This window comes from Mycteria americana, chromosome 3 (genome assembly GCF_035582795.1).
Source record: "Mycteria americana isolate JAX WOST 10 ecotype Jacksonville Zoo and Gardens chromosome 3, USCA_MyAme_1.0, whole genome shotgun sequence".
Classification (NCBI taxonomy): domain Eukaryota; kingdom Metazoa; phylum Chordata; class Aves; order Ciconiiformes; family Ciconiidae; genus Mycteria; species Mycteria americana.
Genome location: NC_134367.1, coordinates 16,279,318 through 16,304,649, shown reverse-complemented (window position 1 = coordinate 16,304,649; position 25,332 = coordinate 16,279,318). Strand labels below are relative to the sequence as shown.

Sequence of the window (25,332 nt, the reverse complement as noted above, 5' to 3'; positions counted from 1 at the left end):
TCACTTTTCCCTTTGTTCACTTTCAGCATTTTTGTCTTTAGACTACGCCCTTAAAACAGTCGTGTTTGATGTTCCGTCCTTATCTGTGTGCACCAGGACTGCAGCTTGATGTTTAGATACTTAAAAGTAAACATACCCTTCAAATCCCCTTCTAGATTGGGGTGTAAGTCTTAATACCCTTTAGAGACAAATCTTCAAACTCCAGATTTCCTTTCTTCGGCTTCCTCCCTAATTCTCATTTATCCTGTAGTATTCGTTTAGCTGATTCTACAATAATTTGTCAATAAAACAAAAAGATATTCTGAGGAGGGTCATAGGAAAAAAAAAATCCTTGATGAATATCCTATGGGATTCTGAGTGCCTGATCCAGAGTCAGTTGAAGCAAAGAGAGTATGTCCAGTTGACACTGAGCTTTGGAGGATGACTGCAGTGTGTTTCATTGTTTTTCTGTTTCAAGACTAAAAGCTGGATCAACAGAATAATGTAGGAGCCTAACTGCTATTTTACTTGCCCAAGTCCAAACAGCTATTTGGCTCCTTGCTGATCCTCAAGTACCTGCAGCCCTTTACCAACCAGTTTTGCCAGTGAAAGCTCTTCGTGTTTGCTGCAGACATGTCCCTACAGAAGCCAAGAAGCTGTAAGCCTGAGACAGAAGCCCCACTGGGTTCACTGCCCTATCTCTGTCATATGTAAGGCTGGATCTGGTCTGAAATTTTCCTGAGCCCTGTCTGTAGAAGTGTTCTCCCCATTTACCATTTAGCTGCACTCCTCTGCTCGCCAGCTTTGACCCATTTGCCATGAGTGGGTCTGAGCCATAAGAGGGGATGGAGTCATTGCTTAGTATGTTTTGGTGGAGCTGTTGCATTATGCATGAAAAAATTATTATCCTATGGATGGAGAGAAGAAAAGAAGCAGTCTCTAGTTGAAAGGCTGAAACATACACCAATAATATGCAGGTGGATTCTATTAACAAGCAAGCTATCAGGTAAAAATGCTGATTTAGGTAGCCGACACACGAGAAAAGTGGTTTACAGCAGAGAAATGCCTAAAGCCCTCTAAAAAATTAAGACTGCATCATGTATTCTTTTCTCCAGCGTTCAGTATTGCTTCCTAGACTAGCACAGTCCATGCATAGGCTGCTGTGAATTGTCTTCCCAGACATCTGCCTTTCCTTGACATTGTACAGGGAGCAGCAGTGCCTTACTCCGAGCTCTGGATTCTGGTAGGAGACAGACGGCCTGAGAATTAGGTGTTCTCATCGTGGCATCATCTGTGGTGAACCTAGCTTCAAGCAGGAACCGTTTCTTCAGTTTCCTGTACAACATCAAGGACATGGTCAATACCTAATTAATAAAATCTGTACTTGGACCGTAGCCAGGACATTCTAAAGTGCTAAGAAGTAATGACTCTGGGTTTATATTGGCTGCTAATATTATAAACAAAGGATACAGTTACACTGTTGTGATCAGCAAGAGTTCAAACACCAGGAGCTGGGCCTCTAAAAATCGTGAGGTTAGATTAAAAATAATAAGATTTAAAAAAAAAATAAATGGAGGCTTCTTTTTATTTGTCCTTTAGTTTTTTTTACTTTCTCAGGTGCAGTTGGGTCATGCTTTTGAACTTTTTTTTGCACAGGAGCTAAAAGCTTTATTTTTTCGATGAAAGACATTCTATTGTAAGCATGACTGGAAGTTGGAGCTTTAAGGAAACAACAAATGTCTTAAGAGTTGGCAACAGTAAAGTCATTGTCAAGAGGAGAGAATCCAGTTTGCTGTAATACTTTCTGTAACTGGGTCACCCTGTTCATTCATTGGTTTGTTGCCAGCATTTTCTGTTGTCCAAGTCATTCATGCTATGATAATTTGTAGCAGGCAGCAGAGCAGATAATGAGGAAGAAGAAGAGGAGGAGGAGGAAGAAGGCTCAGAATCAAGTAGTCCTCCTGTTTCTTACCAGATGAAGCCTCCCCCAGAAGGCTGTTGCACTACTGATGGTAAGAAATGCACAAAACATGCTGTCAGAAGGCATTTGCCCTACTGAAAAGGGTAGGATTGGGGCCATTTCCCCTATAATTCCTCACAATGAGATAATCTATATGATATAGAAATCCTAAAAATGTCAGTGTTCATTACCTGCCAGATAAAGCTGGATTGCTCTTGGTTGCTCTTACATTTGACAGGGTCTTTGCCCAGTGTGTCAGAAAAGCATTTGTGTTGGAATGCCTGGCATGAGGACAGAACTTCTGTTCTCTTAGGCAACGCGACCTTTAAAAGGCTGAATTTGCAGGCATGGCATTTGCTAAAATGAATGTGGTAATTCTTAGGGCTTTATCATCGTTCTTTTCTATTTAAAGTGTACCTCATTCAATGCTGCTGTAAAAAATATTCCAAAACCCAGGAAGAGCTAGTGAAATTCACCAGACACTGAGAACTATTGTTTCCATTTTTGAATGTCTGACCTAAGTTATGATGATGTTTGTACATAGTCCCATAAATATGTAGGTTGCAAAACATCATCAAGAGAAACTTCACTGTACGTTTTCAGATCTTAGTTTGTTTATTGTACTGGTAGCATCTGTTTATGGCTGACTGAAAGGCAGGGAAGAAAATTATCTCTTAGTTTGCCCTTGACCTCAGAGGATACAACTTTGTTTTTCATTAAAAATATAGGAAGTTCTTTAATGAAGACAACTGTAAGCATTAAACAAAAAAATCTTGTCAACTTAAACTATGTTGAATTGATTTTTTTCTAGGTTTCTGCCAGGCTGGTAAAGATTTGAGACTGGTTTCAATTTCCAATGAACATATTGAGGTACCATCAGGGTTTTTACTTGTTGGTGCAAAGTCCCCAAATTTACCTGATCACCTTTTAGTGTGTGCTGTGGATAAAAGATTCCTGCCAGATGACAATGGGCGCAATGCCCTGTTGGGTAAGTGTCTGTGATTGCAGTAAGCGGATTCTTCTGTGGGCTACAATTAATAGCTAGTCTTTTTTTGCAGAGTGACTTCAGCAGATCTTATTTCCGTTCCACGTCTACAGTAGTGCTCACTGGTGATGCACAACAAGATAACAACTTGGAGCTGGCTGTGTTTGCTCTGGAAAGCTACAGAGTGAGCCAGTTCATTAGAAATGCTTCATCACCTTCTATCCATTAGTCCAAGGCTGAATTCATTGTCCGATCAGTTTATGTCCTAGTTGCTGGAACTGCACGTCTGGTAACGGGACTAGTTGAACTGCGCCTGTCTCTATTTTAGCTTTCCAAATACTAACGTGGACAGACTGTAGGTCTGTCAAGTGGAACTTTCAGGCTATTACATACATGTAAACAGTTTGATGATAGTTTGGACTACAAAAATTTATGACCTTTTTGATTTATCTCTTTGAGATAGGGATATTATTCTCCACTGTGTTTGAACAATAGCATGGGTTCTGGGTCCTAACCTATGATTTTTTGCTATTAACACAATATAAATAAATATGAATGATTATAAGTTGAAATTTTTCCTATATGTGTAACCAGGTAATACTGTGTGTTTGAATAATACTGTTTGTAGGATACTCCAATTCCTTGCTTTTCATCTATTTAAAAGTCTAACTTCTGACATAAAACTAGGTCCTTCTATCTATTTCTTTTATAGCCTTTCTGATGGCCATTAGCCTCATTCAAGTCAAACCAAATAGGGATGATCTGCAATCATGTGAATGAATGAACTGAATATTAATGTGATTAAAATGGAATAGTTTTTATATTGGCGAGTGGTATATAATCGGAGGGAGAGCTCTTTTTTCAGTCAGGGACTCTCAGGTTCTTATGTATTATTTTCTTAGTTACTTAACCAAAAATTGCTGCATCATATATCTGTGTACCAGCCCGAGCTTTAAATAGCAAAAAGGAAACATTTGTCATGTCTTTTAACAGTTTTCTTTCACAAACATTGAGGGATATGACGTGAACTCAGTTGCTATCTCAGTTTGAGCAACTCTTCAAGGCATTTGGGATGACAGTGTAGTGTGAGGGTGCATAATGTGATTCTATGTACAGTAATGTCTTTCCTCATGTGATCTTGCAGAGTTGGATTGGTCACAGTACATTTGACCAGTGATTGTAAAAGAATTAAGAGGGTTGTAAATCACCCACGTGTTGTCATTTTAAAGATAAAGCCAGGAATGTTGTACCACTCAAGTCATTGAGTGCTAGCACTATTAACAGCTTAAGCTCCTTAGGCTGTTAGCAGAGAGGAAGTAGTGTGTTTGTTAATTGCATGCTAAACAAGAACAGAAAAAGGCAACAGGAACATAACTGGGAGGTTTTTATGCTACTTGCATCCTCAGCTTGCTTATTTAATACATTTTAGTTTCCTGAAAGCATTTAAATGCTTATTTTTGGCTGTTGTTATACACTTAAACACCAGTGAATCACATCATTTTGCAAAGAATTTTAGTAATCCTGTAGGATGACTTTTATGTATTCTATAACAAGCCTAAATATGAAAGAACTTACATACTTTAAGATCCAAAGCCTTCATCTGGAAGCTGGAAATAAAATAATGTTCCTGGTCCCTAATCTAATGAAAAAACATGCTATATCTTATTGACGTGAGGATAGCATACTGTTCGTACAATAGATCATACTGTAGATAGAAATGGTTATTTGATTCTGGTTTTGATACACTGATGCAAGTCAAATCAGGGTAAGTAAAATTAGAAGCAGACATGAATAGTCTCAGGGTTTCAGACACACAGTGAGATAAAAGACAGAACCATTCTTGCTTTAAATTCTCTGTCTGTTAGTATAACACAGTGACCCCTGTCTTGTGATTGATAGATTTAAGTTGAAAACATTTCCTATGAAGAAGGGAAGCTCTTTTTATTGTCTTGCTTTTAAAGACAGTATAGAAGGCTTATTTTTGGTATTCTGAGTTTAGGCTGTTCTCCTTCAGACATGATGGCCTTTTGAAACAACATGGAAAGTGGTCCCTTCAAGTTTAGAGGGAAATTGAATTGGATTCATTTTTAATTGAAATGATCTGTCATCATGAGTCAGAGTATATCCCACACTTGTGGCAAGGCTTATTGGTGATACAGGCACATCACTTGTAACCCTTAAACCCCATTGCTTTTTCTTAATTTCATGCTTTTTCTCTTAATAGACTGTGTTTTTGTAAGGCAGCTGTTACTCAGTACTGTAGATTTTTTCCAAAAGAATTTATTTGAAGGGAAAAGACGCTAATGAATTACCCAATAGTTTCCTGATTTCTTATGGTCCGCCTGCATGTGTTGTGAAGATGCCTGTGGAGCGTACAAAAATTCCAGAAGAAAACAGGAAATGTCTCAGTAGTTTCCGGGCCAGCTTTTGACTTATGGTCTTGTTCCCATGAGGGGCTGTTGATACGCCTCTGGGGCATGTGCCAATTTATTGATTATGCTAATAAGTTGTCCCACCATCAAGGCATATGTGCTGGTGATTTGAAAGTCATTTCTGTTGGAGGTTTTTTTGTGTCTTTGTTTTTACAGTTGACGTGTTATTCCATAGAAAAACATCCCATTTTCTGGAAAAGACTGTATTTTTGGCAAGCAAAAAGTTCTCCATGTCTGAGCATGTAGCTTGTATGCTTCTGTGAATCAAGTTAGATCACAGGTTTAACTACTTTGCAAGACAGATTCAGCTTTTTGCCTTCAGGAAGCTGTTTCTTGAGGTTTTTGCGACCTAAAGGAATGCTTAGATGGAGGAAGCACTTCTGTGATAGTGCAATATTTATTGTTTCCTAATAAAAGCAGCTAACACTCCCAAAGGTTTTTTCTCTTTTGGGTTTTTTCCCCAGTTCTCACTCTTAAGGAGAGTGTCTCATGATAAACAAAGCAGCTATTCACCCATCTTTTTCCTTCCTAAAAGACCAAACAGCTGCCCACTTTCCTAGCAGGGAATAAGAAATGCTTTTTTTTTCAGTGGGTCTCTAAGGTCAGAATGACAGAGGAAGAGATTAGTTTGCTTGCATTGTAAGCTGTGTGTAAGATGAAAACACTGTAGTATAAAATACTGTGGCTGCTTCTGTTAAAATGTACAGTGTTCTATTGGACTTTTGTAATAGTAGTGAGTTTCCGTGCAATGGAGCTCTCCAGCTTGACCATATTGATTTCATTTGTTTTTTTAAATTTAGGACTTCAGTCTTCAAATGGAGTAGTACTGAGTAGGTGGGGAAAATGGGGGGCATTGTCAGTGTTTGTGTGCTTTTTCTTATGAGTAGAACTGAAAAGAAGAAATACTTTTGCTAAAAAGTTGAAAATATAATCATTCTTTGTCTTAAGCAAGCTGCCAACTCTCCACAAAAATATTAACTTTAACTAAAAGCCTGTTACTCATTTACAAGAGAAACAGGAAGAAAATTTTCTGCCAATTTGTGAAAGATTAAATTATGAAATATTAGACTATGAAATATTGGATGGATATCCTTCCATCCTGAAGTCCTCTCTTTATCCCTAGCACAAGCCCACTGTTGATCCAAAGGAACCATTTCCCCAGTGAGGAGGTAGGTCAGGTTTCATACCCTTTTAGTCCAAGGTCCTCCTTCTGACTACAAGGTGCCTACTGTGGAAGAGCTTTTTAAATTATGGGCAATCGATCATTGTGATGTGAGCAAACTCAAGCAAATGCATATGATAAAATTCCAGATACAATCAAATACCTTCTGATTAAACAGTCTTCAGAGGGTAACAGCCTTAAGTCACTACTGAACTGAGTTGGATATGAACTGGTGACCTAAAGGTGAAAGGCTTTTAGCCCCTAAACCCCAGGCATTGATTTCTAATTCTCCTGTGAAATCAATCCCATGACATAGATATATTGAGTCACCTTATGGCTGCCCCGACTCCCCTGACCTTTGTCCTCTCTATAATGTATGGAAGAATATTTAATGCAGCTTGTTTATGAAACAAGCTCTCCCCTCTATCAGCTGCTGCCTCGGGCTATGGCACGTGAACAGGGCATGCAGAGAAAGGCGGATGATGACATGTTTGGGCTCTTGGTGTTACTCAATCTGCTACATAAAGTGCTCTGAGCAAGGTTGGCAGAGCCCTGCAGGGATAATGATTGAACAGCACGTTATTGTATTGGAATTATAAGGCCATGCTATGTCCTATCTGTGATGTCAGGGCTGAGCTGTATTAACGGAGCAATGGCTGCCATCAATGAGAGTGTCGGTCAGAATGAATGGGATGAAAAATGGTGTTGGTCGGACCTTGCAAGAAAGGACTCTTAGTCTGACTCAGAGGAACTGGGGAGGCTTGAGGTGAAAGACGATAGTTTCACTTAAAAGGAAAATTAAAAAATAAACTTCTAAAACGTTCTCCAAGGACTTTTCAAAACAAGTGGACAATTTAGATCTGTTTAATCCTTACTAGGCCTCACCTGTATGCTGTATGTGGTGTCAACTAGTTTTCCAGTAGACCTCACAGAGGTAAAAATAGGTGATTAGGGCAAAAGGTTATTTCAAGTAGAAGTTATTGCAAAATCTGGTTTAGACATAGGATGATTTACAAAAGTTACCAATAATGACTGATCTAAAGTCCACATGAAAAGATTTTATGTCCACTGTCCAACTTCTGTTGAACAAATATTTCTACCTGTGGCTTTGGCAAGTTGCTGGTCACTCTCAGCAAAATGATAAAACCTAAGAAGTGTACAGGTACTTCTATTTTACTTCTGGAAATGGTCCCCTCATGCTTGTATTTGAAAACACCTAAGGGCTTGTAAGTGGCAACCAGGCAAAAATTGCAGTGGCCATGCTCAGTGTGCTGCCAAATGTACGGGAAGTTTTCATTTACCAGCAGAAGCATTTTTCATGATTTCTTAATCTGCATAAAATGCATGCAAACTCTACAGCTTTTGCCACATCCGTTCTAATGTTGTTTCCTTTTGTTGTTGCTTTTATTGCAGCTACTGAAGGCTCTGTGATGTTAGACAGATGCTTTTGTGCTGACTGATATAACACAGAGGATTCTGCAGAGTCATGACTTGTCCTGATTTTATGAGTCATTATGACCTTTATCATCCCACTGACCAGGATCAGAGAGATAATAGGCAGCTTTCAATAGTTGGTAGCCACTTGTTCTCACGGATACCGGAACAATTTCCACATGAACTTAGGTTTTTAATAAATTCTTCTGAGCCATTTGAAAACTAATGAAAGTGCTTGGGTTGTAAACCAAGCAACAAGTGTTTACAAAGCATTATATTTCAGTGCTTGTATTTCACAGAAGGCAAAAAGTACTGACCATTAATTTTAAAACTTAATTTACTTGAAATATGTGATTGAAAGAATCCTTTTCATAAATGGGTCTTAATTTTATCTACCATATTATTGATCCTTTACTCCAGTTATATTATTTATTTCCAATGCTATTGTCCATAGGTTATGTGAAATATATTTCCTCTATTTTTGCCACCTTCCAATTCACTGAACACACCCTTTCCATTTCAATTCCTGTGATGACACATAAAAATGTTCCTTAGATATGACTAAAATAAAAGAAAACTTCATGCTTCAGGTCATGTGTAGGGAGCAGAGAGAAAATTTCCACAGGGAAGATTATCTTCTAATTGCACACTATAGGATTTCTTTGTAGATAGTATTTTCAGACAGTTGCATTGGTCTGATGCAAGATGAAAAGTTCTTAGGAAATACTTTGGAAAATGGACAAAAAGAGTTGTTTAAGAATCAAAAGGCAGATAGTCAGATGTGCAAGGCATGCCCTTTATTTACGGTGACAATGACATCACCACCGTGAGCCCCTCTTTGAGGCTCAAAGTGTGTATCTCAGAAGGAGAGGAAATGGCAGTATCCCTGGAAATGCCCCATCTAGCCTTAGTACAATAAGCTTCTTTATGTGCAAGGACTATGTCTCTGTCGTGTCTATAAAGTTGCAGACGCTTTGTTTCCGTAATCATAAATAGTTTAAACTGCTGTGAAGTGCTAACACAATCCAGCCATAATTTGAGCAAGCTACTTTAAATTAATAGCCCGGGAAGGCTTTAGTATTTTTTCCTCTCCAGAAATGCATCTGTGGTAGGAACTTGGTACTTAAATATACTTAGATCTAATTAAATATAATAGATTAAATATACTTAATTTCTTGAGACTTAATTGCATATTTAATTTCAGTGAAAGCTGAAACAAGAGTGAAGCATGTACTTTCTGTGGTGTTGAATAGGGCTGGGGTTAAGCATGTGATTCAGTACTCTTCAGTCAGCAACTTCTTGGTTTAATGTTTCACAGGTAGGTAATAAATAGGAATCGTGATCTTTTTCTGGTGGGAGAAAATGAAAAATATGGCCTATTTTAAATGTTCTGTAAACGTGGGGCTCTGTTCTTGTAATCTGGTGGCCAAAGTGCAATACAGTGGACTTGATGTAATATTTTTTTGGAGGAAAATATTAATAAAAAGTTCACTCTGTGAAAAAAAACATAAATACAGCTTTTCTCCAGGAAAGAGTCATGTTTGAATGTTATTAATAGTGACCCACCTATCTCATTGGATTATGTGTATTGTTTATTTTATCAGGCTTCTCTGGCAATTGTGTTGGCTGTGGCAAGAAGGGTTTCTGCTACTTTACAGAATTCTCAAATCACATTAATCTTAAACTGACCACTCAGCCCAAGAAACAGAAACACTTAAAGTATTATCTGGTCAGGAATGCACAGGGAGCTCTGACCAAAGGATCTGTAATCTGCTGGAAAGGGGCAGGTAAGATAATGAAGCTGTCTTCCTCGAGCTCTGGTTTTCATCATCCAAGCTTAGCTATCGCAGGGACTGGCGTCCGTGTAAAACCTAAGACAGATCAGTTGAAAGAAAGACTCTTTAAAGCTAGGTGATTACTAGAGCAGCCGTAAAAAGCAATTGACTGACCTAATATGAGGATGGCACGTCTGAAGACATCGGTTCCTCCCTTCCAAGTGCCGTAGCCTCTAAGTAATTCACGGGTGAAATTACCAAATCAAATATGCAGAGAAAAAGCAAATGCCGCTGTTGTCAGGGGATAAGAAGTTTCTTTTTTGTTAAGAGTTCAGAGGCCGGCAGTCTTCATCCAGCACCTGCTCAAGCACGTTGTTCCAACTGCCGGAAAGCTCGGGTCTCTCGGGAAGCACCTCAAGCGAGCCGCTCCCAGCAGCGAACCCCAGTGCTCCAGCTGGGGCTCAGCAAACAGGTACCGCTTAGAAGGCAAACACGCTGCGTTACCACCCACCCTTGCTCCTCTCCGCACGCGCCTTTGTGTGTGTTGGGTGAATGGAGGGACAAATAAGCACGCGACCACACAAAATAAACCAAGTTGAATACATTTAGAGGTATATTGCGAATGAAGAAAGCAATCATACTTTGAAGGCTTCTCGCTGTCCATTTTTCTCCCCTCAGGTCTATGTATAAAAGGTTAGCAAATAATAAAATAGGTGTTCTGCAGCTTGCTCATAGCTAAGGCAAGCCAACATTTTTTAAAAGCCATTATTTTTAAAGTTGCTGGGAATAGGTATTACATTCCTCCAGCTGTTGCTTGTCTGGTCACAGGTGACAAACGTTACAGGAACCAGTGTCATTTCAGCTTTTTCTTCTGATCCAGACTATTTTGTGTTATGACCAGAATCCTCTTTACTGCAGGCATTATATGGGCATCAGCTTAAGAGATTCTGAGTTTTTTCTTCTGCTGAGAAAAGTGGCTTTAATATTAAAAAAAAAAACTAATGATCAATATCTGTAACATTTTGTATTAAAAATTCTTTCTGAAACATTTACATTTCCATTAGCTTGACATAAATGAAAGGTGATGGATGATAGAGGCTAGAGTGATCTCTCTGAGCTCCTTCATAATGAAAACAGCTCTTTAGTGTCTTGTGACTTAGGGAGATTCGCACAGGAGAACTGAGGCATATCTGTTGGTGGTTATATTCTCTCTGTGAGATAGAAGCCTGTTAAATAGTTGTGATCTGGAATACTGGTACCCCTCCAGAACAAAGCATTAATCTCTTTATAATAGCAGATTGGCATTCTTTTTGTCAGAGGTTACATATGTAAAAAGGCTACATCAATTACAAGCATATTAGGCTTGAGAAAACCTCTCTTTTTAATGCAGCATAGTTAAAAAGAAGCTTGGAGAGAGGATGTCAAATTGGAATGGAGGCTTAGGAGATTTTTAGTAAATTTTAAATAACCTCTCTCACTCTCTTAGCTGGTTCTTGAGTAAACTTCATGTAAGAGCTAGAGTCCACCTGCAAAGAAGCAAAAGGATCTGACATACGTCTTTAACTGCAGAATTAGGTTTTACCCAGGCACTTAATTGGGAGTCACAAATAATCTGGTCTGAGATCAGAAGTGGGTTTGCTTTATTCAGCATTGCATTTACTCTGAGCAGATCCTGATGGCTCTATTAAAGTAAATGATCAAGTGATCAGTTTATTATAGCAACCGGGGATCTTGATATAGAAATGGTTAATGTAAATACTGTGTTTTTTTCTTGCCAGCTGCAGCCATAGATCACATCCCTTCAACAGCAGCCTTCAGCTCAGCAGTTTATAATGGCAAGGAATCGCCTAAACAACAGCTGGTGAAAAATAACCTGGCTGCTCTGACAAGACCTTCGGTGTTAGGTATTTGTATGGATTTGTTGTTTAATAACCCTAAACTCTATATTCCATGGGTATAATAGAAGCATTGAACAAATGATATCAGGAGCGTAATTTCCGGTATGAATAGAAATTACTATTCCCTTCCAAGTCCTTTCTACCCATAACACTTTTTTAAATGTTAATTTTCAGAAAAAAAAATGTTTATCTGTTTTCAGCCATAGCTTTGTTACAGTTCAGATTATTAATTGGAAGCTTTTTGTTATATTTACAGTTCATTCATTTAATAGAAGTACAGACTAGATTCTGAATCCAGGTTGTTAAAGAATGTGTCAGTTTGCATCAATCTCACCAATGGGTTTTGTGAAGGGAATTAAGAAAGATTTATCAGTAATCACTCATAGGATAATTCCTATGTTGCAGTTCACCTTGGGATGGAGCACTGGACTTTGACAACTGGCTCCAAATTAAAGAAACTGTCCTCACTGAGCCATTATTATCATGATTTGTGTTAATCGTTTGCTGTCACAAAGTGTATTCTGTGTCACTGGCTTGTTTAAGCAAGAAAGTTATTCTTCACTATGGCTAGAAACATGCTATAGCTCTATTTTAGAGTAAGTCTTCCCCGGTTTGCCTGCTGGCATCACAGCCAAACTCTTTTCCTCTGCCCATTCAGGTTCTTGATCTCTTTCCTCCATGCAGCAACATATTCTTGCCAAGTCATTGCAGATGGATGACTTTCACATATCAACATATCTGCGGGAAAGAGTACGGCATTTTCAAATAAAAAAATTCTCTCTCTATCTTGTGACTTTCGTCACATTATGCCAGGAAACCAAACGAGCGCATGTGTAGCACAAATGGCTCAATGCTGCCCTCCCGTGGTGAACCTTGAAAGGACAAAGTCCTTGCAAACCTGTACATAAAGGTCTTCTGCAAGTGAACGGTCTTATTCTAGATCTGAAGACTTCAGGTTTATTTTTAATTTTAATATCTTTTGCAATATTCAACCCCCCTTTTTTATATAAGATTCTTACTTTGTCTTGAATTTTATGTGGGACTAACCATTCTGCCAGGAGATACAGCCCTGCCAGTGTGAAGTAGTGCTACGACCTCTGCATAGTCATGTCCAGAGATAGAAATAGCTCGATCCTGCAAGATGCTGAGCAGTTCCTGGAGGACCGTTGACTCTCAGTAATTAGAAATACTTGATGTTAGTGGAAGCTCATCATTCTATGCGTTTGCAGGCATGCACAAGAAGATTCAAGAAATTAATGAAAGAAAATTCAAGAAATTAATCATCAGGAGCTCCTAGAAAAATTCTGAGAAAGTTATGTTTTTCAGACAAGGGTGTTGGAATTACACGTGGATAGGAGGAAAGTGCAGAACTAATTTGCCAGGAGTTAATATGGAATATCATAAAACCAAAGATGGTAACCAGCAAGAAGTGGCAAAAATCCTCTAAATGGGAGAATTGTTGAAAAGAACTCAGATCTGTATTATCCTGAATTATTATCCTGAAACCCTTGAGAATTTTATTTTACAAGTTACATGAAACACTGTGTCATGTGTTCAGAAATAAAAGGGGCAAAATGCCCACAGTGTTGACTTCAAAATATTAACACTTCTAAGCATTCTTAGTACATGTCTCATTATTAGTATGTTAGTCTTAGTACAAAGTAAACATTGGTATAAAATAAGTGAAGTCTGCCTAGATAATTAAAAGTTCTCTGCTCCAGAAAGTTCTGAGAAATTTAAGCAGGAGGTAGCAAAGTAAAATAAAAACAATGAAAAATGATTATATTAATGGAGTTGACCCTGTCTACCACAGTACTTAATGCACACATTCAATCTATCAAAACATATTGAATTACCATGCGCAAAACTGAATACATTTTATTCTAATACTTTTCTGAAATATTACTGTTATTCAGGCACTTTAACAAATTCAGGGCCTCCAAAAAAGCGCCATAAAGGTTGGTCACCAGAATCTCCATCATCTACTGAAACTTGGAACTTGCAGCTCAACCCACAGGTTCCAAACAGAATTAAAAATGGTAAGCTATATCCAAGGTAATGGTAACCTTGGTTGGTAATTTGGTAAATTTGTGTAAAAAATGGTAATTTGTTTCATTATTCAGAAAATAATGGGGGAAAAGAGGCAATATTTTAAAGATGCATGCGGATTCTCATTAGAGTTTTGAAAGGTGTTTGATACCTACATGCTCACCTACATTTAGGTGCTTCATTTCCACTGATTCGTTTTTGAGGCTCTGAGCTTAACTCCCATTAGGATCCAGTCATTGAGTCTTTATTAATAAATCCCAACAGGTGCCTGTGTCCATCTTTAGACACCGAAACACCTTTGGGATATTAAAATTAGTGTCATAACTCAGGTCAAGGTACCATCCATTGTTTCAATTATTTGTCACAATGTTCTTGGCACTTGGATTTTATAGTCTAGATACAGGCTAGAGTGACATGCAGTGAAATAAACCGGCTTTCCTCAAAATGTTTTATTTTAATGTGCTATTGTTTAAATTAAAATGACCATAAAGAAGTTACGATTGAGCAAACATTGAATCTTAATTTTTCCTTTCTTGCTATAGCAAGAAAACCTGTTTAGAATCAGTGAAACTAAATATATCGTACAGAACACACAAATCATAACTATTTGTGCATTGATGTCACATCAGTCTCTGTATTCTTGCATTCAAATCTGGAACTGTTTATAAACATTTCAAAATCTTTAGATGCATGTGTGATGTTCAACGGCGCACCAATATAATTAGACCTCCAAGAAAGTTAGCATAATAGTATGGGTTGTAGTAACAGCTCATGAAATGTGTGATGTAACCATAAAAAGCATTTAACACTGATGCCAAATGCGGGTATGAGATGATGCTGAGTAACTTTTCTTTGAGGAAATCATTATTAGACCTGACTCCAGTAATAATATGTCTAAAATCTTAGATGGAGGAAGCCTATCATCTTTACCACATTCTGCTTTGGTGGGGCCAGCCTCATCTCCAATGGTGGGCTCAGGAGAACCGGTCTCAGTTCCTGACAACTTGCTGAAAATCTGTAAAGCAAAGCCAGTTATTTTTAAAGGTAAAAACTCCAACCCGCCAACAAGACCTTGTATCTTTTTTGTAAGAGACGTAAAGATACGTCCTACTGCTAAACACTGCTAAAGCTGTCAATTTTAAAAGGTTTACTATTAAAACTGTTTAATGCATACATGGGAAATTATGACATTAATGTGATGTGTACAAACTTTGTTTATTTTGTAGGTCATGGAAACTTCCCATATCTTTGTGGGAACATTAATGACGTGATAGTGAGTCCTTTGCTGTACACCTGTTACAGAAATTCACAGTCTTTATCCAGAGCATATGAACAATACGGCGCCTCCACAATGCAGCCCATTTCAGAGGAAATGCAGCTCTTACTGACCGTCTACTACCTTGTTCAACTAGGTAAGATGACTTTAGATCCAGATAGACTGCAATGAATATACTACACGCCGGCAAATGAGGAAGGGAATATTAGGGCAGGACAATATTAAATATCAGTGTTAAGACATGATATTAAACAATTTCATTTGTGGTAATGAAACAAAACTAACTAATTAGCTCTTGAAGACCAGGCAGATTGAAATATAATCATACAAAGTTCATCTTCTCCTATAATCTAGGACCTCAGCAACTAAAAATAAAAAAAGGAAAAGAGCTGTAATTCACTGCTCTTGCATACAGTCTGTGGTTTAGAAGTAGTATTATGCTGAGATAGGCAGCACTGAACCTCTTAAATATTTCTAATGACTGATACTCAGGTTCCAATTAGGGCAGCTTTACTTGAGTATCACAAAGGCACTTCAAAATGAAACAATTTGGTTCACATCTGCTAAAGGCAATAGAGTCAGGCACGCATAAATCTGAAACATGACGATCTCAAAAAGTACGTATTTTGAACAAAAAAAGTTTTTGACTCACCAGTTTTGTTTAATTGTTGCATAATGCTTTCCTCTTAATTTTTTTAGCCTCGGACCAGGTCCCTTTGATTGAGGATTTGGAACAAATATTCATGCGTTCGTGGCGGGAATCACACCTGTCTGAGATCCGTCAGTACCAACAGGCTATCCCACAAACGTTTCCTCAGGTGCCCAGCCAGATCGCACCGGTGACTTCAGCCCAGCTCCCCTGGCTGGCCGGCCTGGCAGCTAGCTCCTGTAACGATAGCGTCCATATCATTGAGTGCAGCTGCTCTCTGGCTGAAGGGCTTTCAGAAATGTTTAAGCTGCTCATTGAAGGAAAATTAATAAAGACAAACTACGTGGTGATCATATGTGCCAGTAGAAATCGAGCCATTGATTCCTGCATTGTGATAACAGGTGAGATCCCAAGGGTGTATCTCCAGGCAAAACAGAGTGATTCAATGCTATGAGCAGTTTGGCTGGAGGTTCAATAACGTGCCTCAGAAAGCAGAGATTTGACCGACAAGTAATGGGTTTTGATGAACCCAAGTTGATGCCGCACAGTTGAGTCTCTCCCCAGCAAATCACATCCTGCCTGCGTTACCCGTTTTCTCACCAAGGCGTCCCAGCCAACACTACTACAAACAAATCACGGCGAGTTACAGCGCACATGGTGCATAAAGCTCTCCTGCTCTGTGTGGCTGGGATACTACTGCAAGCAGAGGGCCGAACATTTTCTTAGCTTCTAAAAGATGGTCTTTCAATGTCGCTCCCTTCAACAACCTGTTGAGGGCTATGCTGATAATTAAATAAATTATTTGAATAGCCATTCAAAGATTCATTATAAGTGTAAGATAATTGACAATTCCTGTGACTATTTATACACTCTTTTTATATACTGCATCAACAAATATTTCCTAAAAAGGGAAAGAAACACAAAGAGTTATAAAACATGAATCTATCTCACAGGCGTCTGGTGCATACATGCATAGGAGAGGGAAAAGACTCATCTCTGCCACTTTTGTGTGTGTGGTATTCATTTAGCTGGGTAATATTTTTGCTGTGACTTAGAACATTTTTAGTTCAGTTTGAAGTGCTTTCAAAATTACTTTTTTGTCTTTTAGGAAAGTATCAGGCAAGAGTTCTGTCTGAGAGCATGCTCACTCCTTCAGACTACCAAAAAGAAGTTAACTATCAGCTGGTCACAGGGAAAGTGGAAACTCTGGGGTCCTTCTTTAGCACACTCTGCCCAGGTACCTAACAGGTTATAAAGAGGCATGTTTCCAGGTCCCTGAAACTTTTAAGTCAGAGAAAATAGCTGTGCTCATTACCTTTCCAGAAGCAGGGCATTATTAGAAATATATGAAAAATGCAGGACAAAGTTGTGAAAGTACATTTGAATTTAAATTCCTCCCAAAAGTGTCCTTTTCTAAAATCCCTCAGTTTCATAAAAATATGCCAGCAAATAGCTGAGCATATTATTCTTAGCTATGCAAATCCATCCATATACTATGCAAGTCCATATCCATATGAATGTATAAATTCCTTTGCCCTAAGCACAGAATTCCTTTAGACCATGATAGAACAGAGTTATTTTATCAAAGGAAGGATTTGTCCTTTCAACTCACCATACTGTGAACTCAGTCATGATGTATGGGAAAGAGGGGAAAATTGCAGAGAGCCAGGGTTACTGGATCATTTTTTAACTGAGTATACTGAGGATTAATACAGGCAGGATTATCTGGGGATAGATCCAGCCACATGGAAAGTTAAACGATATCACACACCTGGAGCAAATGAAGCATATTTGTCAGTGTTAATGGGATGTCACGGTCCCCCTCGCCATTCATGTCACGTCGGTAAATCTGTACTTAGATCACAAGAACCCTTCTGGATGTGTCATGATATTTTGAGTGGTCACTTAAGAGAAACTCATTTTCCTTAAACCATCATGTAGTTATGTTAGTGTTTCTGCTCTTAGTATCTTCAAAGTATGGTTCTCAAAATCACTTTTGCTATTGCTATTGTTTGAGCAGAACAAGTAAATGAGCATCCTAAAAATAGTTGCCATCTATATCCACTGGATTGTGCTTCACGGGGGGGTCCCTGCCTTTCTGAGCTCAGTGCAGCCACGTTCAAACATCTTTTCAAACTGCTGAGAAAATACTAAATACTCAGGAGAGGCATACTGTATTCTCTGCATAGCTTTCATCTGTAAGCAGGGCCCCTGCTGAATAGAGTAGGATATATTTGCAGATATGCATAGTTCAATAAAACATACCTTGCTTGCTTCAGCATTGCGTGTAGCTACAAAACTCGTATTTCTCTTTCAGCTTTATAGGGAATTATTTCTTCTTTCTGTCTCTCAAAAATGTTAAAGATTTAAAAATATTTATCAGATTTTCCAAAGCTTCTCGTAATCCTTATTGGTGAACAGTATAGCTCCATGATTTGAACATAAACTAAGCCAGTTTCATGTCTTTGTTGTTGCTGATTTGCATCAGGGCCTTGAGGCTAGTTTTCTACCATCCTCCACAAATGTCCTAGCCAGTGGTGTGCAGAGCTGGTCCGTCATTCCCTGGCCTGATTTACATTTTATTAGTGATATGCTGTAAAAATAGATGCAATAGAAAATAACAAGAGGGTTCCTGTATAAAACAGTCAATAAGCCAAGGGCAGGATAACTAGGTAACATATATAAAGCTCTTTAAGAGCTACAAAATAAAATCAGTATGAAATGCAGCTCTTATTAACATGGATGTTTATTCCACTATCCCTTCAATTTGATAGAGGGTGACATTGACCTTTTGCTGGAGAAATTTTATCAGGAAAACCAAGGGCACATCTCTTCATCACTTTCTGCTTCAGTGAATAAACCAACAGCAGTGAATGGAACTGGAGCAGCTGCGTGTACAAGTAAGTAAGGAGGATTTTCTAAAGAGGTAACTGAGCAGGGTACTTCAGACCAGGCGTCAGGGTGTGCAGTTAGATGCATCTGGGCAGAGCCCTAGGCTCTTGAAGGCAAAGGTCCTGAGGCAAACAGCAACTCATGTCTTGGGATACTCACATTTACACTGATGGACGCTCTGCTTCATTCCACTGGGTATTGTAGTCTCTGAAGCTCCAGGTCTTACTTCTGTGGTAGCAGAATGCTATTGCACAAGTTCAGTTTCAGCTCTCAGACATTTAAGAGACTGATAGGACCAAAATGCCCAAATGCAGAAAGATTTCTTTGCATATTTCATACGGGTTTTCATAAACTGGAACTCCTGTTCATAAGCAAAGTACCTTAAGGTGTAGATCAATCATTCTTTGCCAGACCCTAACATTTTGCATTAGATTAGACTTTGGGCATATATATAAACAGAATTTTGCTTTTTTCCAGGTTATGAGATGGAACGACATCAGCTTCGTCCATTCCAGCTAGCAGTGGCTCAGAAACTGCTGTCTCATATTTGCTCAATTGCTGACTCCAGCACTCAAAATCTTGATTTGGGTTCCTTTGAGAAAATTGATTTCTTGATTTGTGTTCCACCCTCAGAAGTGACTTACCAGCAGACTTTGTTTCATCTCTGGCACTCAGGTGTTCATTAGTTAGCTTTATTTTAGATTTACAGGAAATTGTTAAATGCATTTGTATCTGGAAATACTGACATCTGTTCCATTTCTTTAGGTATTTTATTAGAACTTGGATTAGAAAAGGAACATCTCACAAAGCAGAGGGTGGAACAGTATGTTATGAAACTAGATGCAGATGCCCAGATTAAATTCAAAGTCTTTTTGCAAAACTCTATTCAGAATCCACATACACTGTTTGTCCTAATCCATGATCATGCACACTGGGATCTAATGAGGTAAGAAAACTGTAACTTGTTTTTAGAGAAATTGTTATTGTTTGCATAGCTCTCAAGATCAGCTTTCTGATTTATCCCTTCCTTCAACTTTGTTTGCATCTTTCTGCTAACTCTCTCTTCCCATGCGTTGAATAAACATGTTTTCTTTTAAGGTCCTTCATGACTTATTCTTATCCTGCTTATTATACTATGCCTCAGTGGAACGTTTCAGCTCTCCTTGCTCACCATTCTTATCTTCTTTTAGCCACAGCTATTGTTTTTTTGGCTGGTTGTCATTTGTTCAAAGGAAAGCTTCCTGTGAAAGTACACAGAGCTCATTATCCTCTGTCAGTGTCCTCTGGGCTGTAAAACATTGAAAACCCCTCCACAGTGAGTAGACAACTAGTGAGCCAACATTGCTGCTTATTTTTTTAACTGATTGGAAATTTTCCAGTACAATGTTTTTGCTATCCAGAATCACTGATTTTTAAGAATTGAAAGCTTCTGTGGATACACAGTAATGTCAGGTAGACTTCTCAGGGAAGCAGGGAGGTTTCTATCTGATGTTTACAGAGTTCCCCATCAGCTCATGTGCATAACTCATTGCTTCCCTCACACAGCCCTATTTCCTTGGCTTCTCAACAATCTGCCTGCTGAGAAGTTGGGCTGCTTTTGCTTTCTGGCTCCTGAGGCACTGGGGAGCTTGGAGAACATATTGAATTCCAGAAACACCACCATATTCCAACTTTGGGAGCATGGTAGTGTTTCTGAAACCAAAACCTATGGAATCTTGCTTGTGAATGAAATGAGAAGGTCTTGTCTTTCACACTGGTTAAGAGTGATGATTTTCACCAAAACTTTATTTTTGCATGTGAGGGTTTCCTGTTCAACTCCTCTATATCTTGGGAACTTACATGACCTGTTACAGCTGTCACAGCCTTTAAGGCATTTATTCATATAACATCCTTGAGTGGTAGGGAAGTACCTGTATTGCTGCTTAACTCTGGTATTTTTTCCTCTTATCTCATAAATATATGTAAGTGACAAATATTTAAGTGACTGTTCTGCACAGCAGGATTCATGCCACCTAACTGAAGTCAGTTAAAGGAGGTGCCTAAAACAGGAGTGTAATTGCCTGGGATTGCCCACATAGTCACAACAGAGACACGGGCATCTCTGAGGGCTGACTTAGATCATGGGTGGACACAACCAATTTCTGGCATTACTTATCTCTCTCTGCTGGTAAGAGAAGGAGCTTGCAGTGACTAGGCTCGTAACTTAGTCACTGGAGGTAAATGCCCAAAATTAAATAGCATGAATTTGGACTGACATTTTACACCAGAGCAAGGAATTGACTGTACGTGTTCCATGATACTGGCACTTGCCCTAACAATAACTATTTTTCCCTTTCATAATAGCTCTACCACAGGTAGTTTCCCTCTGTTTTTCTATCATACTGACTTACTGTCTGTCATTTTCTGTCTTGATTTTTGTAGGTAAGAATTTTCTTAAGGGCAGCACTAACAATCTGGCTAAAGTTACTACAGGACTATGTGCCTATTGGTAACTGCCAAAACATCAGCTTCCTTTCATCCTTTATCTCTCATATTCTGGTAGCCGTAAGGGACTGGTAATTTGCTAGCTAGGGAGCTTATCAGAAATTTTCAGCTGCAGTGAAATAATTTGCATTTCTTTTCCCATCCTTCTATGCAACAAAAGCGGGGCAAAGAATAGAGTCCTACATTCCTTGTACATGCTTAACTTCGATTTCCCATCCAGGTTAAAGCTATTACACTGACACAAATGTTCCCTTGTGCTGATCACTCTGGAGAGTTTTGGGTTTCTTTTTTGCAGTGCTATGCATAGCCTTTATCCTCAAACAGAACTGTCTACAGGACTTGTTGATAGACTGTTGAACTGCAGGGAGGTGAAAGAGGCGCCAAATATTGTGACCCTCCATGTGACTTCCTTCCCCTATGCGCTGCAGACACAGCATACTCATATCAGCCCTTACAATGAGATCCACTGGCCTTCTTCATACAGCAATGTAAGATGGATGCTTTGAGGTGCTTTTGTGAGCTTTTCATAAGTTATTTTACATTTACATACTTGGCGAAACTGTGGAGGCCCCATGATTTTTGTAAACAAGAATGAAGTTTGCATGGCATCTTTTTCTTGTTCAGTCTGTGGCAAGTTCTTTTTTCCTTTGCTTATCCTGTCATTTCTTGCCTTTTTTCTTTATTCCTTTTATGTCTTCTATAAACTGTAGTAGCTCTGCTAAAAATCTTTGAGCTACGTAAATGGAAACCATCTGAAAATCCATCTCTAGTGCATTACTGCATAAATATATGTACGTACATGGATTTTCTTCATATGTGTGCTTATTTATTCCTTGCATAGCTGTTCTGTCTGTGTATATGTATGTGTGGGGGGAGAGAGAGAGAAAGAAACAAGGAAAAAATTGGCTTAGACTTCTGTTCTCTCAAAAAAATCAATCCTGTTTCTTTCTCTCCTTGTTTTGATATGTCTGAGCAGATGTATGCTTATTAGAGAATGTGACTGCAAATATATCAGATAACAATGGTTAATCAATTGTAAATTAATAATTGATAGACTTTACCTTTATATTTTTATTGCTTCATTTGCTTTAGGGTGTAGATTTATACCATGAAAACAAGAAATACTTTGGACTGTCAGAATTCATTGAGTCCACCCTCTCTGGACATAGTATTCCACTGCTTCGGTACGACAGCTCTTTTGAAGCAATGGTCATGGCTTTGGGAAAGAGGTACGGTACCCTCCTTTGTTCGACACAGGGAATTTACGAGGTGTGTTCTAGTGACTTGAGTTACTAGCTAGAAGCCTGGTTCTTTTTTTTTTTTTTTCTCGCTGTCCCACAAATCACCTGAGTATGCAAGGGCATTTCACTCTTTCTAATTTTCTCCTTCCACCTTTTTTGTATGTATTTGGCCTGTAATCTAATCAGTCTAGGCTGCCTCTGACTACGAACATGCACACTGTTTAGCCCAATTTAGAGTGTGTTCTTGTTGTGACCAGTAGCTACTTCTATATTATAACAACCTAACATTGCATCATCATATAATTTCAAATGTGTTATTATTTTTGTCCAGTGTTATCACTTGCTGGTCCTGGCTGATTTTGATGTATAGAATTTGTATATACTGCACTTGGACCACAAAGAGAAGTAGACGTATCACTGTACACTTAAATCAGCGATAAAAACTTCAGAGCATCATCAGAGCTTGAAAATACATCATCAGTTTTCCTTGGTCCCTGTGGAGCAAATCTAGAATCACGGCAAAAGAGTAGTGACACATGATGTGCATACATGCAGCTGTGAATAAACTCTTTGGGATATCTAAGAAGAATGAGACAGGACAAGTAAAATCTTGTAAATTTGTTTTGCTAACTGGGAGACTGAGCACATCCACACTTAACTGCTGGGGCTTGCTACAGGCTGCTGTGGAGCTCTGATCACACATATCAGGCACTTCTCTGAGCAAGCCATAGTTCCTCTTTTTACTGGGCACTTGGATTTCATTTCTGTGAAAACCAGAGCACGGGAAGCTATTGCATATGCACATCTCTCCCTTCCATAGATTGGGGATTGAGATAGGGCATACCTGGGCTTGGGAACCTGGAGTGCTCGTTGGATGCTGCCTATGTGTTCAGTCCTCTTGGAAACAAGAGTAAGTTGGTTCAGGGCTTCAGTAAGAAAACAAGAGAAACACCACCCCACCCCACCCCCCTTAAGAATAACACATAATGAAGAATACTATTCTTATTGATAAGAGAATATAATTTTGGTTGATGATATTACTGAGCGCCTTAGCAAATATTCTGTGATAAATTTTGTAACAGCAGTAAAGTCTTGGTAACTTAAAGTGATGTAACCTTACTGGACTACTTGCTTAGTAAGTATTTACTAAGAAATGGAGAGACAACGTCTGTTCTGATTGTGAAATGATGCCTTGCAAAGACTAGCCAACTGCAATTTGGTGAGATTCTGTTGTATAGTAAATATGAAGGACTCTTTACAGGAGAAAATCCTGAGTTTACTATATTTTGTAAAAATTAGCTTTTTCACTTTAGCCTTTAATACTTCACTATTTAATTCACCGTTTATTTCAGGTTCCCCAGATTACACAGTGCCGTGATAAGGACTTTTGTTCTCATACAACACTACTCTGCAGCTATGATGGCAGTGTGTGGTCTTTCTCAGATGAAGAATTACACCTCAGTTGAAACTCTGGAAATCACCCAAAACCTAATAAACTCTTCAAGACAATGTCCTAGTGGTCATGGCCTCATGGTAGTATTGAGAATTCCATGTACTCCGCTGGCTGCAGTGGCATATGAACGTCTGTATAATGTAAGGGAAAGACTAGCCCTTGAAGATAACTTTGAAATAATCTTGGGAAATCCTAATTCTGGAATCACGATAGGGAAGCATTTTGTGGAGCAACTAAAGGTAACTTGCAGAATGACATACACTGGGAAGTTTCATGAGATGGGTAGGTGGGGAGACTTTATGGGTGAGAGTTATGGTCATGAGCTGAAGTGCGGTTCTTACTAGTAAAAATAGAAAATACCATAAGGAGAATGACTTTTATGTTTTAGACATACTGTCTGTGACTCCTCTACTGTCCTACCTCTGGTTAATACTCAGTGGAGTATTAACCAATATGGCTAGAACTTGACTTCCAGCAGCAAGCCTCCCAAACAGCTGAACTGCTTTTATCTACAGGGACCATGAGTAATAAGGAAAAAAGCCAAATAAAATTGTCACAGTTTTAGCAGAGTTTTCTCACAAAATCATCATAGTGCAAAAAGATTTTAATCAGTGACCAGTTGAGAGTTATATTATTCTTGTCATCAGCAGGTGGCATGAAGGCACCAAATCAGTGATGCTAGTTATGGGTCCTAGAACACCCCAGCATTCACGCCTCAGAACGTCATGCTTTCTGGACCATATGTTGGTATATGGATTAATTTATATCCTTTAGGTCCAGAGTCTTGGGTCATCTGTTTAACAAAAGCCTCTGATACTGCTTTGCTTTTCATAATATTACCATCATCTGATCACCAAAGCAAAAATCTATTTACATTCTAGGATGGTGTATTATATATATGGTATACTCTGTACTGTGTCTGATTCAATACATGTCAGATGAAGTAATTTGAGATCCAGGGCCTAATGCTGATCTCATTCTGCTATAAATTAGGCATAACTTATTCTGAAAAATCAGTATTAGTTCTGAATCACATCCTGGTTATCTTCTCTGACATACATAATAGTGGTACACGTATGAATGTCAGAGGCCAAGTTGTCGTACTGTTGGTCCTACTATGTATTCCTTACCTGTAGATCAGTCTTACAGCAAAAAGGGCTGGCAGGTGTGAGTAAAGCAGTATAGCCTGATGCTAAACGGTCAAACAATAGATCTAGTTATCAAACTTCTTATAAAGTTATCAAACTTCTTATGAAAAGTTACAGCTTTGGGGGAGAGCAGAAGACTTCAGAGGGCAGCAAGTGAGGACAGTGGTGTGTGTGTGTTGAACACTTCCAGCTTTCCCCTATTCCTCTAAGGTGAAAAAGTCTCATTCCTAGCTCATTTTCTTCCTTGGACTCAGACATCCATACGTTATCTGCCACAGGAAGCACCCCTCTGTACTCCTCTCTCCCCCAAAGCTCCTGCTCCGCTTTGCTGTCTATTGTACCATATCCACCCTACCTGTATATGCCCTGGCCTCAGTGCTATGCAGCTGGGAATCTGGGAGGCTTTTCGGACTGGAACATACTGTCCCAATCTCCTCAGACTTACAGCAGGCAGATTGCTACCTGTAATGCTCTAGGAACTGTGCAATCTACCTATGTTGAAATTCACTCTGCTC

General features: G+C 38.8%; 1 protein-coding gene across 12 annotated transcripts in view; it reads left to right on the top strand.

Moving 5' to 3' along the window:
• GREB1 (growth regulating estrogen receptor binding 1) overlaps window positions 1-25,332 on the top strand; it is a 102,732-nt gene that overhangs the window by 45,967 nt on the left and 31,433 nt on the right. For 8 of the 12 annotated variants that reach the window (XM_075497933.1, XM_075497935.1, XM_075497932.1 and 5 more), the window contains 16 exons: window positions 1,869-1,991; window positions 2,751-2,927; window positions 9,557-9,739; window positions 10,056-10,199; window positions 11,506-11,631; window positions 13,542-13,664; window positions 14,581-14,718; window positions 14,901-15,086; window positions 15,650-16,000; window positions 16,708-16,836; window positions 18,374-18,499; window positions 18,969-19,166; window positions 19,257-19,437; window positions 21,271-21,463; window positions 22,068-22,204; window positions 23,569-23,908. In XM_075497933.1, coding sequence (XP_075354048.1) covers window positions 1,869-1,991; window positions 2,751-2,927; window positions 9,557-9,739; window positions 10,056-10,199; window positions 11,506-11,631; window positions 13,542-13,664; window positions 14,581-14,718; window positions 14,901-15,086; window positions 15,650-16,000; window positions 16,708-16,836; window positions 18,374-18,499; window positions 18,969-19,166; window positions 19,257-19,437; window positions 21,271-21,463; window positions 22,068-22,204; window positions 23,569-23,908 — 2,855 coding nt within the window. The remainder of the gene's footprint in view (window positions 1-1,868; window positions 1,992-2,750; window positions 2,928-9,556; window positions 9,740-10,055; window positions 10,200-11,505; window positions 11,632-13,541; window positions 13,665-14,580; window positions 14,719-14,900; window positions 15,087-15,649; window positions 16,001-16,707; window positions 16,837-18,373; window positions 18,500-18,968; window positions 19,167-19,256; window positions 19,438-21,270; window positions 21,464-22,067; window positions 22,205-23,568; window positions 23,909-25,332) is intronic. The other 4 variants (XM_075497937.1, XM_075497938.1, XM_075497941.1 and 1 more) reach the window with 4 other exon arrangements.